The 15,880-nt window shown below is 43.4% G+C and overlaps 1 protein-coding gene across 3 annotated transcripts; it reads right to left on the bottom strand.

Annotated features, from left to right (window-relative positions):
* Nucleotides 1-58: 58 nt before the first annotated feature.
* Nucleotides 59-15,871, bottom strand: LOC121586879 (axonemal dynein light intermediate polypeptide 1). Of its 3 annotated transcripts, XM_041903898.2 has the most exons (8): nt 15,831-15,871; nt 15,672-15,722; nt 15,442-15,509; nt 15,040-15,176; nt 14,726-14,895; nt 14,305-14,483; nt 13,610-13,774; nt 59-182 (listed from the first exon to the last, which is right to left on the bottom strand). In XM_041903898.2, exons 4-8 carry the CDS (start codon nt 15,138-15,140, stop codon nt 147-149), a joined length of 651 nt encoding a protein of 216 aa, XP_041759832.1. In that variant the 5' UTR covers nt 15,141-15,176; nt 15,442-15,509; nt 15,672-15,722; nt 15,831-15,871; the 3' UTR covers nt 59-146. The 3 variants fall into 3 exon arrangements, with proteins under 3 accessions (XP_041759832.1, XP_041759830.1, XP_041759831.1); XM_041903896.2 differs by lacking the exons at nt 15,672-15,722; nt 15,831-15,871 and adding an exon at nt 15,625-15,663; XM_041903897.2 differs by lacking the exons at nt 15,672-15,722; nt 15,831-15,871 and having other exon boundaries at nt 15,442-15,618.
* Between the last annotated feature and the right edge of the window lie 9 nt (nt 15,872-15,880).

The following is a 15,880-nucleotide window of genomic DNA, read 5'->3' as shown; positions in this document are numbered from 1 at the left end:
AAAATAATATGAACAGAAATGATTTGAGTTGTTTTGTTCTGCTATAGAAACGCAAGGCTTTATCTTTGAAGTAGACTTTTATTATATAATGCTGTGTCGGACCATCTGAAATCTGCCGCTTACAGATCACTTGTGGAATGAAGTGGTCACTTTTTTGGGGCAATGATCCCCTCCAGCTGGGCCTGTAAAGGATAAGAAATTTAAATGTTAAAAATATCTATCAAATATACACTATATATGCCATGCAATCTCCAAACACAACACATTGGCAGTAGAATGCCCTTACTGAAGAGCTCAGTGACTTTCAATGTGGCACCGTCATAGGATGCCACCTTTCCAAGAAGTCAGTTCATCAAATTCCTGCCCTGCTAGAGCTGCCCCGGTCAACTAAGTGCTGTTATTGTTAAGTAGAAACTTCTAGGAGCAACAACGGCTCAGCCGCAAAGTGGTAGGCCACACAAGCTCACAGAACGAGACCGCCGAGTGCTGACGCATGTAGTTCCAAACTGCTTCTGGAAGCAACTTCAGCACAAGAACTGTTCGTTGGGAGCTTCATGAAATGGGTTTTCCATGGCCGAGCAGCCAAGCGTCGGCTGGGGTGGTGTAAAGCTTACCACCATTGGACTCTCGAGCAGTGGAAACGTGTTCTCTGGAGTGATGAATCACACTTCACCAACAGATTAATCTGGGTTTGGCGAATGCCAGGAGAACGCTACCTGCCCGACTGCATAGTGCCAACTGTAGATTGGTGGAGGAGGAATAATGGTCTGGGGCTGTTTTTCATGGTTCGGGCTCGGCCCGTTCCAGTGAAGGGAAACCTTAACACTACAGCATACAATGACATTCTAGACCAGGGGTGTCAAACTCATTTTAGCTCAGGGGCCACATGGAGGAAAATCTATTCCCAAGTGGGCCGGACCGGAAAAATCATGGTATATATAACTTAAAAACAACAACTTCAGATTGTTTTCTTTGTTTTAATACGATCAACATACAACATAAAGCTGGAGCCTGAGGACAGTGTGTCCAAAATAGTACAAGCACAACATCACTATTAATCATAAAACACGTCAAGTTTATTTGAAAATTCTAAAGAAAAAGAACACACAAACACACAATGCCTCAGTGATTAACAGAACTGTTTCACAGATCACAGAACTATATCAGGGTGTCATTTCTCAGGCAGAAATGTAGATAAAAATAATGAAATCCTGTTCCCCAAACAAGTGCAAGAACCACAGAGTCAAGAATAGGTTAAATATACAAATAAAATAAAATCAATTAAAAACAATAGCACATCAACATAAAAACATATAAACATAAAGCTGGAGCCTGAGGACAGTGTCCAAAAGCACAACATCACTATTAATCATAAAACACCTCAAGTTATTTGAAAGTTCTGAGGACAAAGAACACAAACACACAATGCCTCAGTGATTAACAGAACTGTTTCACAGATCACAGAACTATATCAGGGTGTCATTTCTCAGGCAGAAATGTAGATACAAATAATGAAATCCTGTTCCCCAAACAAGTGCAAGAACCACAGAGTCAAGAATAGGTTAAATATACAAATAAAATCAATTAAAAACAATAGCACATCAACATAAAAACATAAACATAAATCTGAAAACGTTGCTCAAACTCCCGTAACAGTCCCGTTATTTTATCTTTGAACCGCTTCATGTCTGCCACACGGGCGGCAGGTAGCTTAGTGGTTAAGAGCGTTGTGCCAGTAACCGAAAGGTCGCTGGTTCTAATCCCCAAGCCGACTAGGTGAAAAATCTGTCGATGTGCCCTTGAGCAAGGCACTTAACCCTAATCGCTCATGTAAGTCGCTCTGGATAAGAGCGTCTGCTAAATGACTAAAAAAATAAAAAAATAAAAAAATGTTGGGTCGCGCACACATTTTTCAGACAGGGGAAGTGAGCTGCATCACCACCGGCAAGTTGCGTCTCCCACAATGACAGCTTCAACTTGAAAGAACGTATGCTGTCATAATACTGCGTGACAACTTTGTTGCGCCCTTGCAGCTGTTTGTTCAAGTTATTCAGGTGCTCTGTAACATCCACCATAAATGCAAGGTCCTGCATCCATTCTGCGGAATGAAATTCTAACACTGGTTTGCCCTTTTCTTCCATGAACTGTTCAATTTCTTCTCGTAAATCAAAGAAAACGCCTCAGCACAGCACCTCGGCTTAACCATCTTACCTCAGTGTGGTATGGCAGGCCATAGATGTGGTCTTTCTCTCTGAGAAGGCTGTCAAACTGACGGTGATTCAGGCTTCTGGATCGGATGAAATTAACAGTTTGGATGACCACCTTCATGACGTTATCCATCTTTAATGACTTGCAACACAAAGCCTCCTGGTGCAAAATACAGTGAAAAGTCAAAAAATCACGTCCTCCATTTGCAGATTGCACTTTCTCTCTGAACTTTGTCACAACGCCTGCTTTTTTCCCGATCATTGAGGGCGCACCATCTGTAGCCAGGCTGACAGCGCGGGACCAGTCCACTCCAACCCTGTCCAGCGCGCCCGACGAGTGCGGTAAAAATATCAGCTGCTGTCGTTGTATCTGTCATCGGCACCAACTCCACGAACTCCTCGGTGACGGTCAATGTGTCATCAACTCCGCGGATGAAAATGGCCAGTTGTGCAACATCTGTAATGTCCGTGCTTTCATCAATTGCAACCAAAACGCAATAAATGACTTTACTTTTTGCTTCAACTGGCTGTCCAAATCCACTGAAAGATCGGAAATCCTGTCTGCAACTGTGTTTCTTGTCAGGCTGATATTTGCAAAAGCCTGCCGCTTTTCAGGGCACACAATCTCCGCTGCCTTCATCATGCATGTTTTTACAAATTCACCCCTCACTAAATGGTTTTGAAGCCACTGCGATTTCATTAGCAATGAGGTAGCTAGCTTTCACTGCAGCGTCACTGATGTCTCGGCTGTGAGTAAACACAGACTGCTGTTTCTTCAGACCCGCCAACAGTTCATTCACCTTCTCTCATCTCCGCTGTCCTTGAAAGTTGTCATATTTGTCGGCATGAAGACTCACATAGTGGCGGCCGAAGGTTATATTCTTTCAGCACTGCAAAATGCTCTGAACACACCAAACATACAGCTTTCCCATTCAATTCCGTGAATAAATAGGATGACCATTTTTCTTGGAACACTCTGCACTCTGCGTCCACTTTTCTCTTTTTTGACAGAGACATATTGGGGCAATGAGGGTGCCAAAGCACATAATGTTAAAAGTAGAAGCCGTAATAAATATCGCGGGCAAAACAAAGTAGCTCATTGGCTGCACGTGCTTGACCTACTTGCTCTGCCCCGGTATAAAGTTTGCTTGCTTAACACAATTGCTATTGCGCCATCCAGTGGACGCAATTGGAACAGCAGTTTATTTTATTGAAAAATTGCAGCGCATTTGTATACTTTACAAAATTTGTTTTTTTTTTGTTTTTTTTTAATCATCTCGCGGGCCGGATTAAACCCGTTTGCGGGCCTGATCCGGCCCGCGGGCCGTACGTTTGACACCCCTGTTCTAGACGATTCTGTGCTTCCAATTTTGTGGCAACAGTTTGGGGAAGGCCCTTTCCTGTTTCAGCATGACAATGCCCCCGTGCACAAAGTGAGGTCCATACAGAAATGGTTTGTCGAGATCAGTGGGGAAGAACTTGACTGGCCCGCACAGAGCCCTGACCTCAACCCCATCAAACACCTTTGGGATTAATTGGAACGCTGACTGCGAGCCAGGCCTAATCGCCCAACATCAGTATCTGACCTCACTAATGCTCGTGGCTGAATGGAAGCAAGTCCCTGCAGCGATGTTCCAACAGCTAGTGGAAAAGAAGAGTGGAGGCTGTTATAGCAGCAAAGGGGGGACCTACTCCATATTAATGCCCATGATTTTTGGAATGAGCAGGTGTCTACATACTTTTGGTCATACAGTGTATTTATAAAGCGGAAATGTGGGATAAGTGTAATTTATGATGACAAAATGGAATCTGCAGAGAAGTTTTCCAGCAATATCTGTACAGCTGTTGGCTGCATATTTTGAATAATATACATGTACACTACCAGTCAAAAGTTTGGACACCTACTCATTCAAGGGGTTTTCTTTATTTTTACATTGTAGAATAATAGTGAAGACATAACTATGAAATAACAAATATGGATTCATGTAGTAACCAAAAGTGTTAAACAAATCAATGTTATATTTGAGATTCTTCAAATAGCCACTTAACATATAGACTAATATGTTATAAATTGTGTTCTTACACTGGTACAGTTATGCCCTATGAGAGATGTACAACTGCGCATGTGCGAAAATAAAGAAAGGGCATTTTCCCGCGTTCTGGTTGAAACACCAACGATGAACATGTGTGTTTATTCCTCCGTTAAGTAAGCCGGTATTCCTGTCCTGAAGATGATAGCACCAACAGGTTATGGGCCCAGGAAGGAACATGGAAGCCGATGGAATAGATTATGTTTCGACGGAGATGAAAAAAACTACGAGTTATGGGAGACGAAGTTTTTGGGACACTTGCGTTTGCTAGGGCTAAAGGCCACCATATTGAGCGTGGATGAAGATGAAGAAGACGGAGAGAAAAATGAAGAAGCCTACGCCGAATTGATACAGGTTTTGGATGATAAGTCTTTCCCTGATAATGAGAGAAGCAGCAGATGATGGGAGAAAAGCGTTGAAGATATTGAGGAACATTATGCAGGTAAAGGGAAGCCACGTGTGATTAGCCTCTACACTGAGCTAACTTCTCTTCAGAAAGCCAGTGACGAAAGTGTTACGGATTATATCATTCGTGCTGAGACGGCTATTACAGCACTGAGGAATGCTGAAGAGACGTTAAGTGACGGGCTGTTGATTGCAATGATTCTGAAAAGGTTTGCCCGAATCATTTAAGCCGTTTGCCATCCACATAACGCAGAGTGACGAGCCGACAACTTATGGCAAGTTCAAAACCAAGTTGAGGAGCTATGAAAGCACCGAGAAGTTTAGCGCCATTTCCACTGACGACAACGTGATGAAGGCAAGTAACATTAAAGTTAGCTGGCCAAGAGGAAGAGATAAAGGGACCGAGATAACCTGCTTCAACTGTGGCCAGAAAGGGCACAAGGCCCGGGAATGTACTGTTACTGGAGAGCACAGAGAACGGAGACAGTGGTGTAGTTTTTGCAAGCGCTCCACTCATACTGACGCAAATTGCAGACGAAAAAGAAGAGACAATGTGAAACAAGCAACAGATGCTGAAGGCCACACATTTGCATTCAAAATAAAGTGTGTCAGGTCAGATAATGGCACAGAGTACACAGCCAAAGAGTTCCAGTCACTGCTCAGTAAGAATGCCATAAGACATGAAACTTCAGCCCCTTACTCACCCCATCAAAATGGGACCGCTGAGAGAAATTGGAGAACACTGTTTGAAATGGCAAGATGCATGCTACTTGAGAGCAACCTACCAAAGAAATTGTGGACATATGCTGTAATGACTGCTGCAGTAATTCGCAATAGGTGTTACAATAAGCGTGTAGGACAGACTCCACACTACATGTTTACTGGGAGAAAGCCTGATCTTTCAAAGATGAAAGAATTTGGATCTGTTTGCTATGCATACAGACAGAACAAGAAAAAGTTGGACTCAAGATGTGAAAAGGGTATTTTTGTGGGTATGATAAAAATAGTCCAGCATACCTAGTCTACTACCCAGACACTGGAAAAGTTCTTAAAAGAGATTAGTCAAGTTCGTTTACAAAAGGTGTAGTCGAACGCCAAACTCAGACAGATTTGGAAATGAGTGATGATCTTCATGGGGAGAGATTTCAATCCCCCATGCCAAAAGCCAAGATGGCAGCTCAAAATTCCGAAGAGACACAAGATGTGCAAATCGAGACTTCAGATAGTCAGAGTCCACGCTATCCAGACAGAGAGAGGAAGAAGCCCCAGTACTTAAAAGACTATGAGTGTAAAGTGAAGTGTGATGACCAGATACCACCTAGTGTTGACTACTGCTACAGAGTAATGTGCAATGCACCACAAACCTTCAAAGAAGCAATGATTTCACCAAAATCAGAGATTTGGGCTACTGCTATGAAGGAGGAGATGGATTCCCTTAGGGAAAATGATACATTCACATTGACCACACTGCCAGAGGGTAAAAATGCAGTGGGGGGCAGGTGGGTCTATGCGGTCAAAAACAATTCAGATGAGACTGAGACATACAAGGCAAGATATGTTGCAAAGGGATATAGTCAAGTGGCAGGAATAGACTACAAGGAGACTTTTTCTCCAACTGCAAATATGACATCAGTACGTTGTTTGATGCAGCTAGCAGCTCAGTATGACTTAGAGTTACATCAGATGGATGTCAAAACAGCATATCTACATGCTCCTATTGACTGTGAAGTGTACATGGAGCAACCAGAGGGTTTTGAAGTCAGGTCAGATACAGGTGAGCAACTAGTCTGCAAACTGAACAAGTCACTGTACGGCCTGAAACAGTCAGGAAGGAACTGGAACAAAATGTTGCATGATCACCTTAGTGAAAATGGTTTTACACAGAACCCAGCTGATCACTGTGTTTACAACAAACAAACTGCAACAGAAAGGATCATTTTGATAATTTGGGTCGATGATCTAATTATCGCTGCTAGTGATAGTGACTCACTCACAAGTGTAAAAGAAATGTTAAGTGAAAAATTTAAGATGAAAGATCTTGGGAGGCTTAGACATTTCCTAGGCATTGATTTTACACAAAGTGAAGGGAAAATAAAGATGAGCCAAACAAGGTACATAACCAAGATACTGGAAAGGTTTGGTATGTCAGACTGTAAAACAAGGTCAACACCATGTGAACAAAAAAACAAACTTTGATGGTGATGGTGAACCTATTGATTCAAAAAGGTATCGTGAAGTGATAGGCAGCTTGATATATGTTATGACATGTACAAGACCGGATATCAGTTGGATTGTCAGCAAGCTGTCACAATACCTATCAGAACCAAAAGAGCAACACTGGATAACAGCTAAACATGTGTTGAGGTACTTGAAGGGGACAATGAATCAGGAGTTGTGTTACAAAAAGGGGGTGGAAAAAATCAACCTCGTAGCATATAGTGATGCTGATTGGGCAGCAGATCAAAGTGACAGACGAAGCATAACAGGGTATTGTTTTAGTTTAACTAAATGTGGACCTGTTATTTCATGGAGGTCTAAGAAGCAGCCAACAGTAGCTTTATCTACATGTGAAGCGGAGTACATGGCACTGGCTGCTACTACACAAGAAAGTTTGTACCTTGTACAGTTATTGGGCCAGATGGATAGTGAGTGCCAATATGCACCAGTAACAATCTTTGAAGATAACCAAGGTGCAATTGCTCTGTCAAAGAACCCAGTATGTCGTCAGAGATGTAAACATGTTGACATCAGATTTCATTCGATCTGCGCTCAGTGATGGCAAAATAAGTATTGAATATTGTCCAACAGCAGACATGGTTGCAGATGTTTTGACTAAACCTGTAACGAAGTTCAAAAATGAAAAATTCTTGGGTTATATGTTTGGAATGTAAACTGACATTTGTGAGATGTATAACTGTAAGCTAAATGTGTTGATAGTTAGGTTGAATACGACTTGTACAGTATAAGAGCAAGTGGGGGTGTTAACATATAGACTAATATGTTATAAATTGTGTTCTTACACTGGTACAGTTATGCCCTATGAGAGATGTACAACTGCGCATGTGCGAAAATAAAGAAAGGGCATTTTCCCGCGTTCTGGTTGAAACACCAACGATGAACATGTGTGTTTATTCCTCCGTTAAGTAAGCCGGTATTCCTGTCCTGAAGATGATAGCACCAACAGCCACCCTTTGCCTTGACAGCTTTGCACACTCTTGGCATTCTCTCAATGAGCTTCATGAGGTAGTCACCTGGAGTTCATTTCAATTAACAGGTGTGCCTTCTTAAAAGTTCATTTGTGGAATTTCTTTCCGTCTTAATGCGTTTGAGGCAATCAGTTGTGTTGTGACAAGGTGGGGGGGCACATCTCAACATCATCTGTTCAGAGGGTACTGTGTGAATCAGGCCTTCATTTTAATTTTATTTTTTCACCTTTATTTAACCAGGTAAGCCAGTTGAGAACAAGTTCTCATTTACAACTGCGACCTGGCCAAGATAAAGCAAAGCAGTGCGATTAAAAACAACAACAGAGTTACATATGGGGTAAAATGAAACAATGTCAAAAATACAACAGAAAATATATATACAGTGTGTGCGAATGTAGTAAATTATGGAGGTAAGGCAATAAATAGGCCATAGTGCAAAATAGTTACAATTTCGTATAATACTGGAATGATAGATGTGCAAAAGATGATGTGCAAATAGAGATACTGGGGTGCAAATTAGCAAAATAAATAACAATATGGGGATGAGGTAGTTGGGTGGGCTAATTTCAGAAAGGCTGTGTACAGGTGCAGTGATCGGTAAGCTGCTCTGACAACTGACGCTTAAAGTTAGTGAGGGAGATAAGTCTCCAGCTTCAGAGATTTTTGCAGTTCGTTCCAGTCATTGACAGCAGAGAACTGGAAGGAATGGCGGCCAAAGGAGGTCTTGGCTTTGGGGATGACCAGTGAGATATACCTGCTGGAGCGCAGACTACGGGTGGGTGTTGCTATGGTGACCAATGAGCTAAGATAAGGCGGGGATTTGCCTAGCAGTGATTTATAGATGACCTGGAGCCAGTGGGTTTGGCGACGAATATGTAGTGAGGGCCAGCCAACAAGAGCGTACAGGTCACAATGGTGGGTAGTATATGGGGCTTTGGTGACAAAACGGATGGCACTGTGATAGACTACATCCAATTTGCTGAGTAGGGTGTTGGAGGCTATTTTGTAAATGACATCGCCGAAGTCAAGGATCGGTAGGATAGTCAGTTTTACGAGGACATGTTTGGCAGCATGAGTGAAGGAGGCTTTGTTGCGAAATAGGAAGCCGATTCTAGATTTAACTTTGGATTGGAGATGCTTAATGTGAGTGTGGAAGGAGAGTTTACAGTCTAACCAGACACCTAGGTATTTGTAGTTGTCCACATACTCTAGGTCAGACCCGCCGAGAGTAGTGATTCTAGTTGGGTGTGCGGGTGCAAGCAGCGTTCGGTTGAAGAGCATGCATTTAGTTTTACTAGTGTTTAAGAGCAGTTGGAGGCTACGGAAGGAGTGTTGTATGGCATTGAAGCTCATTTGGAGGTTTGTTAACACAGTGTCCAATGAAGGGCCAGATGTATACAAAATGGTGTCGTCCACATAGAGGTGGATCCGAGCGTCACCAGCAGCAAGAGCGACATCATTGATATACACAGAGAATAGAGTCGGCCCGAGAATTGAACCCTGTGGCACGCCCATAGAGACGGACAGCGGTCCAGACAACAGGCCCTCCGATTTGACACATTGAACTCTATCTGAGAAGTAGTTGGTGAATCAGGCGAGGCAGTCATTTGAGAAACCAAGGCTATTTAGTCTGCCAATAAGAATGCGGTGGTTGACAGAGTCGAAAGCCTGGGCCAGGTCGATGAAGACGGCTGCGCAGTACTGTCTTTTATCAATCGCGTTTATAATTTCGTTTAGGACCTTGGCTGATGTGCACCCATGACCAGCTCGGAAACCGGATTGCATAGCGGAGAAGGTACGGTGGGATTCGAAATGGTCGGTGATCTGTTTGTTAACTTGGCTTTCAAATACTTTCGAAAGGCAGGTCAGGATGGATATAGGTCTATAACAGTTAGGATCTAGAGTGTCACCCCCTTTGAAGAGGGGGATGACCGCGGCAGCTTTCCAATCTCTGGGGATCTCAGACGTTACGAAAGAGGTTCAACAGGCTAGTAATAGGGGTTGCGACAATTTCGGCGGCTAATTTTAGAAAGAAAAGGTCCAAATTGTCTAGCCCAGCTGATTTGTAGGGGTCCAGATTTTTTAGCTCTTTCAGAACATCAGCTGTCTGAATATGTGTGAAGGAGAAGCGGGGGGGCATGGGCAAGTTGCAGCGGAGGGTGCAGAGCTGGTGTCCGGGGTAGTGGTATCCAGGTGGAAAGCATGGCCAGCCGTAGCAAAATGCTTGTTGAAATTCTCGATTATTGTAGATTTATCGGTGGTGACAGTGTTTCCTAGCCTCAGTGCAGTGGGCAGTTGGGAGGAGGTGCTCTTATTTTCCATGGACTTTACAGTGTCCCAAAACTTTTTGGAGTTAGTGCTACAGGATGCAAATTTCTGTTTGAAAAAGCTAGCCTTTGGTTTCCTAACTGATTGTGTATATTGGTTCCTGACTTCCCTGAAAAGTTGCATATCGCGGGGGCTGTTCGATGCTAATGCAGTACGCCACAGGATGTTTTTGTGCTGGTCAAGGGCAGTCAAGTCTGAGGAGAACCAGGGGCTACATCTGTTCTTAGTTCTGTATTTTTTGAATGGGGCATGTTTATTTAAGATTGAGAGGAAATTACTTTTAAAGAACAACCAGGCATCCTCTACTGACGGAATGAGGTCAATATCCATCCAGGATACCCGGGCCAGGTCAATTAGAAAGGCCTGCTCGCTAAAGTGTTTTAGGGAGCGTTTGACAGTGATGAGGGGTGGTTGTTTGATTGCGGACCCATTACGGACGCAGGCAATAAGGCAGTGATCGCTGAGATCCTGGTTGAAGACAGCGGAGGTGTATTTAGAGGGTAAATTTGTCAGGATGATATCTATGAGGGTGCCCATGTTTACAGATTTAGGGTTGTACCTGGTAGGTTCGTTGATCATTTGTGTGAGATTGAGGGCATCTAGTTTAGATTGTAGGTTGGCTGGGGTGTTAATCATATCCCAGTTTAGGTCACCAAGCAGTACGAACTCTGAGGATAGATGGGGGGGCAATCAGTTCACATATGGTGTCCAGGGCACAGCTCGGGGCTGAGGGGGGTCTGTAGCAAGCGGCAACAGTGAGAGACTTATTTCTGGAAAGGTGGATTTTTAGCAGTAGAAGCTCAAACTGTTTGGGCACAGACCTGGATAGTACGATAGAGCTCTGCAGGCTATCTCTACAGTAGATTGCAACCCCACCCCCTTTGGCAGTTCTATCGAGACGGAAAATGTTGTAGTTGGGGATGGAAATCTCTGCATTTTTGGTGGCCTTCCTAAGCCAGGATTCAGACACTGCTAGAACATCAGGGTTGGCGGAGTGTGCTAGTGCAGTGAATAACTCAAACTTAGGAAGGATTCATGGTCGAATTGCTGCAAAGAAACCACTACTAAAGGACACCAATACGAAGAAGAGACCTGCTTGGGCCAAGAATCACAAGCAATGGACATTAGACCGGTGGAAATGTGTCTTTTGGTCTGGAGTCCAAATTTGAGATTTTTGGTTCCAACCGCCTTGTCTTTGTGAGACGGGTGTGGGTGAACAGATGATCTCTGCATGTGTTCTGCATTCTGCAGCGATACGGCATCCCATCTGGTTTGGGCTTAGTGGAACTATCATTTATTTTTCAACAGGACAATGACCCAACACACCTCCAGGCTGTGTAAGGCCTATTTTACCAAGAAGGAGCGTGATGGAGTGCTGCATCAGATGACCTGGCCTCCACAATCCCCCGACCTCAACCCAATTGAGATGGTTTGGGATGAGTCGGATGGCGGAGTGAAGGAAAGGCAGCCTACAAGTGCTAAGCATATGTGGGAACTCCTTCAAGACCTTTGGAAAAGCATTCCAGGTGAAGCTGGTTGAGAGAATGCCAAGAGTGTGCAAAGCTGTCATCAAGGCAAAGTGTGGCTATTTGAAGAATCTCAAATATAAAATATTTTGATTTGTTTAACACTTCTTTGGTTACTACATGATTCCATGTGTTATTTCATAGTTTTGATGTCATCACTATTATTCTACAATGTAGAAAATAGTTTTAAAAAATAAAAACCTTGAATGAGTTTGTGTCCAAACTTTTGACTGGTACTGTATACTGAACAAAGTATAAATGCAACATGCAACAATTTCAAAGATTTTACTGAGTTACAGTTCATATAAGGAAATCAGTCAATTGACATTAATTTGGCCCTACGCTATGGATTTCACATGACTGGGAAAACAGATATGCATCTGTTGGTCACAGTTACCTTTTTTTTTTTAAAGGTAGGGGCGTGGATCAGAAAACCAGTCAGTATCTGGTGTGACCACCATTTGCCTTATGCAGCACGACACATCTCCTTCGCATAGAGTTGATCAGGCTGTTGATTGTGGCCTGTGGAATGTTGTCCCACTTCTCTTCAATGGCTGGGTGAAGTTGCTGGATATTGACATGAACTGGAACACGCTGTCGTACATGACGATCCAGAGCATCCCAAACATGCTCAATGGGTGACATGTCTGGTGAGTATGCAGGCCATGGAAGAAATGGGACATTTTCAGCTTCCAGGAATAGTGTACAGATCCTTGTGACATGGGGCCGTGCATTATCATGCTGAAATGTGAGGTGATAGCGGCGGATGAATGCCACGACAATGGGCCTCAGGATCTCGTCACGTTATCTCTGTGCATTCAAATTGCCATCAATAAAATGCAATTGTGTTTGTTGTCCGTATCTTATGCCTGCCCATACCATAATCCCACCGCCACCATGAGGCACTCTATTCACAACGTTGACATCAGCAAACCGCTCGCCCACACAATGCCATACACGCTGTTTGCCATCGGCCTGGTACAGTTGAAACGGGGATTAATCTGAAGCGCACCCTTCTCCAGCGTGCCAGTGGCCATCAAAGGTGAGCATTTGTCCACTGAAGTCCATTACGACGCCGAACTGCAGTCAGGTCAAGACCCTTGTGAGGACAACGAGCACGCAGATAAGCTGACAGTTTGTGCAGAAATTCTTTGCTTGTGCAAACCCACAGTGTCATCAGCTGTCCGGTTGGGCTGGTTTCAGAAGATCCCGCAGGTGAAGAAGCCCAGCCAGATGTGGAGGTCCTGGGCTGGCGTGGTTACACGTGGTCTGTTGTTGAGCCGGTTGGACTTACTGCCAAATTCTCTAAAATGACGGAGGTGGCTTATGGTAGAGAAATGAATATTCAATTATCTGGCAACAGTTCTGGTGGACATTCTTGTAGTCAGCATGCCAATTGCACGCTCCCTCAAACATTTTGACATATGTGGCATTGTGTTGTGACAAAACTGCACATTTTAGAGTGGTCTTTTATTGTCCCCAGTACAAGTTGCACCTGTGCAATGATCATGCTACTTATTCAACTTCTTGATATGCCACACCTGTCAGGTGGATGGATTATCTTGGCAAAGGAGAAATGCTCACTAACAGGGATGTAAACAAATTTGTGCACAACATTTGAGAGAAATACGCTTTTTGTGCGTGTGGAAAATGTCTGGGATAATTTATTTCAGCTCATGAAACATGGGATCAACACTTTTGATGTTGCGTTTATAGTTTTGTTAAGTATATTTCAAATGACATTAATTGATTGATTTAATTTGAAAGAATTTCTATAAGTTATTTGGCGCGACAATGCCCATAGGAGTTGGCAAGTTCGCACAGTGATGATGACTGAGCGCATTTACCTTGAGCTGCTGGTTGGTCCTCTTCAGGAACTGAATCTCCTCTGTGTGTTTTTTCTCCTCCACCTGCCGTCTCTCAGTCTCCCTCTTCTCGATGGCCTCACACTTGGCCTTCTGCTCGTTAACCTGTCTCTCCAGGTCCCGCTTCTCGTTCTCCAAATCGGAGATCTACACAAGTAGATGCAAATCAAATTCACTTTCGGGTAATAAAGGTTTTTAATCATTCAATGGTGCAGCAGTCCATTCACTTGGATTGTTTCTCCTCATTCACTATCTTTAGCTTTATCTGTGAGATGAAGTGGTAAAAGCTGAGTGTTCTCTGACGTCATGGGCTGGGTTTAGACAGGCAGCCTAATTCTGATCTTTCTTTTCACTAATTGGTCTTTTGACCAATCAGATCAACTCTGAAAAATATCTGTGAAAAGATTATGTGATTGGTCAAAAGACCAATTAGTGGAAAAAAAATAACAGAATTGGGCTGCCTGTGTAAATGCAGCCAAGAGGGTTAGAAAGATGGTGCCCTCTGCTGGTCTACACTAGCTTGGTCGCTTGAAAAGTTTCCCAGTGACACTGCAGACAGGTCAAGCATTCTGAATGTAGAGGTTAATCTACAATGATGCAAAGGTCGGAAAATGCTCTTTTTTTTCTTTTCTTTTTTTTAGAAAAGTGTCATGTTTGTTTGTGTCCCATTTCCTTACCCTCTTCTCCATGTCAGATTTGCCCTGCTCGGCCTGCAGGGCTTTTCTCATGCCAAAGGCCACACTGCTCTCGTACAGTGTCTGGTAAGCAGCAATGGTCATACGGATTTCGTCTCGCACACGCAACAACAGCAGTCCTCTCTCAGCACAGTTGATGGTTACCTGTCTGATCAACTCATCTACAGACAATCAATGGGATAGAGTTTTAAACACAGAAACTCACAATGCAACATTCTTTAGGGCCAGTTTCCCGGACACAGATTAAACCCAGTGAAATAGCTTTTTAGTTCCAGACCAGGTTTAGGCTAGCCTAATCTAGTTCCTCCTGGAAACTGGCCCGGCTTTAGGATTTGCATCCAACACACTTTTCTACTATTACTACCATCCTTGCATCTCATATTTCCTTCCCCTCTCTCCTTACCGAAGCACTGGGAGTAGAGCTCCCTGCGGACTGGGCAGATGCCTGTCTCCCTGGCCTGTCTCTGCTGCAGCTTCAGATCCAGCTGCTCCTGTAGGTGTACCACATCCATGCGGGTACACGGTGTGCTGGACACCTGCTGCACCCACAGCTGGTTGGTCTCCATCCATTCCCTGTAACAGTGGTAGAACTCAGATTAACCCAGGGTTGCCAGATTTCAGGTTTTCCAAAACCGGGAATATTGGTTAATTTCCCTAAGGGGAAGAAATAGGGAGAAGGGTGTTTATTAGTGAAGATGTGAGCGTGTCATGTCATACCTGGGTGGTAGTATGGCATTGAGGATCTCCTCGGTTTGCTGTTTGTTGGCATCGGCTGAGGGGATCTTGGGTTTGGGTGGAGGTGGCACAGGGCCAGTCATGGCAGGCTGTGGTGGGGCCACTTTCAGAGGCCGTGCCTGAATTTGCAGTACACATCATTTAGATTAGAAGAACATCCATCTTCAGCCAATTTGATGTTGAAAAAAGCAAAGACAATTGTTTGACCTCTCACAGCTCACTAGGAACATTGCAGGAACATTGGCATGACATTGATTTCAAAGTAATGACAGTGCACGTAATGTATGTTAGATACCACTAGATGGATACATTTAGCTACCTATAGCTACTGTAACTAACGTTAGCAGCCAGCATTCAAAACGTATTTTGTTAACATTATCGTACCTTTGGTGACTTCTTTTCTGTGTTTCTGCTCACCAAGACTGGGTTGTCATATTTCAGCAGAGAATCAGCTGGAGGAATCATTGTGATACTTTAATTACACTACACATAAAAAACGTGGTTTGTTGTAGCAAGTAATGTCTCAAGGAATGTATGTGTTGTTGAAATGTGAATTGAAGACTTAACTGTTTATTTTTACCATGGCAACTTAATTCCATGCACTACTCACTAACCTCTCCGAGCTGCTCGAAGGCATGATTCAGAGTTGTTTCAAACCTTTGATGCTATGAAATGGGGAACAAAAATTAAGTACATACATTTAATTTAATTATAACATTTTGTAGGTGCATGACCTTAGTAAAAAAGATGATAGAATAGGTATGCAATATTACAGCGGAACTAAGTGAAGTAGTCCATGGTCACGGTAAAAAATATTTCCAGC

The sequence above is a fragment of the Coregonus clupeaformis genome, chromosome 17 (genome assembly GCF_020615455.1).
Source record: "Coregonus clupeaformis isolate EN_2021a chromosome 17, ASM2061545v1, whole genome shotgun sequence".
In the NCBI taxonomy this organism is placed as follows: domain Eukaryota; kingdom Metazoa; phylum Chordata; class Actinopteri; order Salmoniformes; family Salmonidae; genus Coregonus; species Coregonus clupeaformis.
Note: the sequence above shows the minus strand (reverse complement) of the source record. Positions and strands in the feature narration are given on the sequence as shown.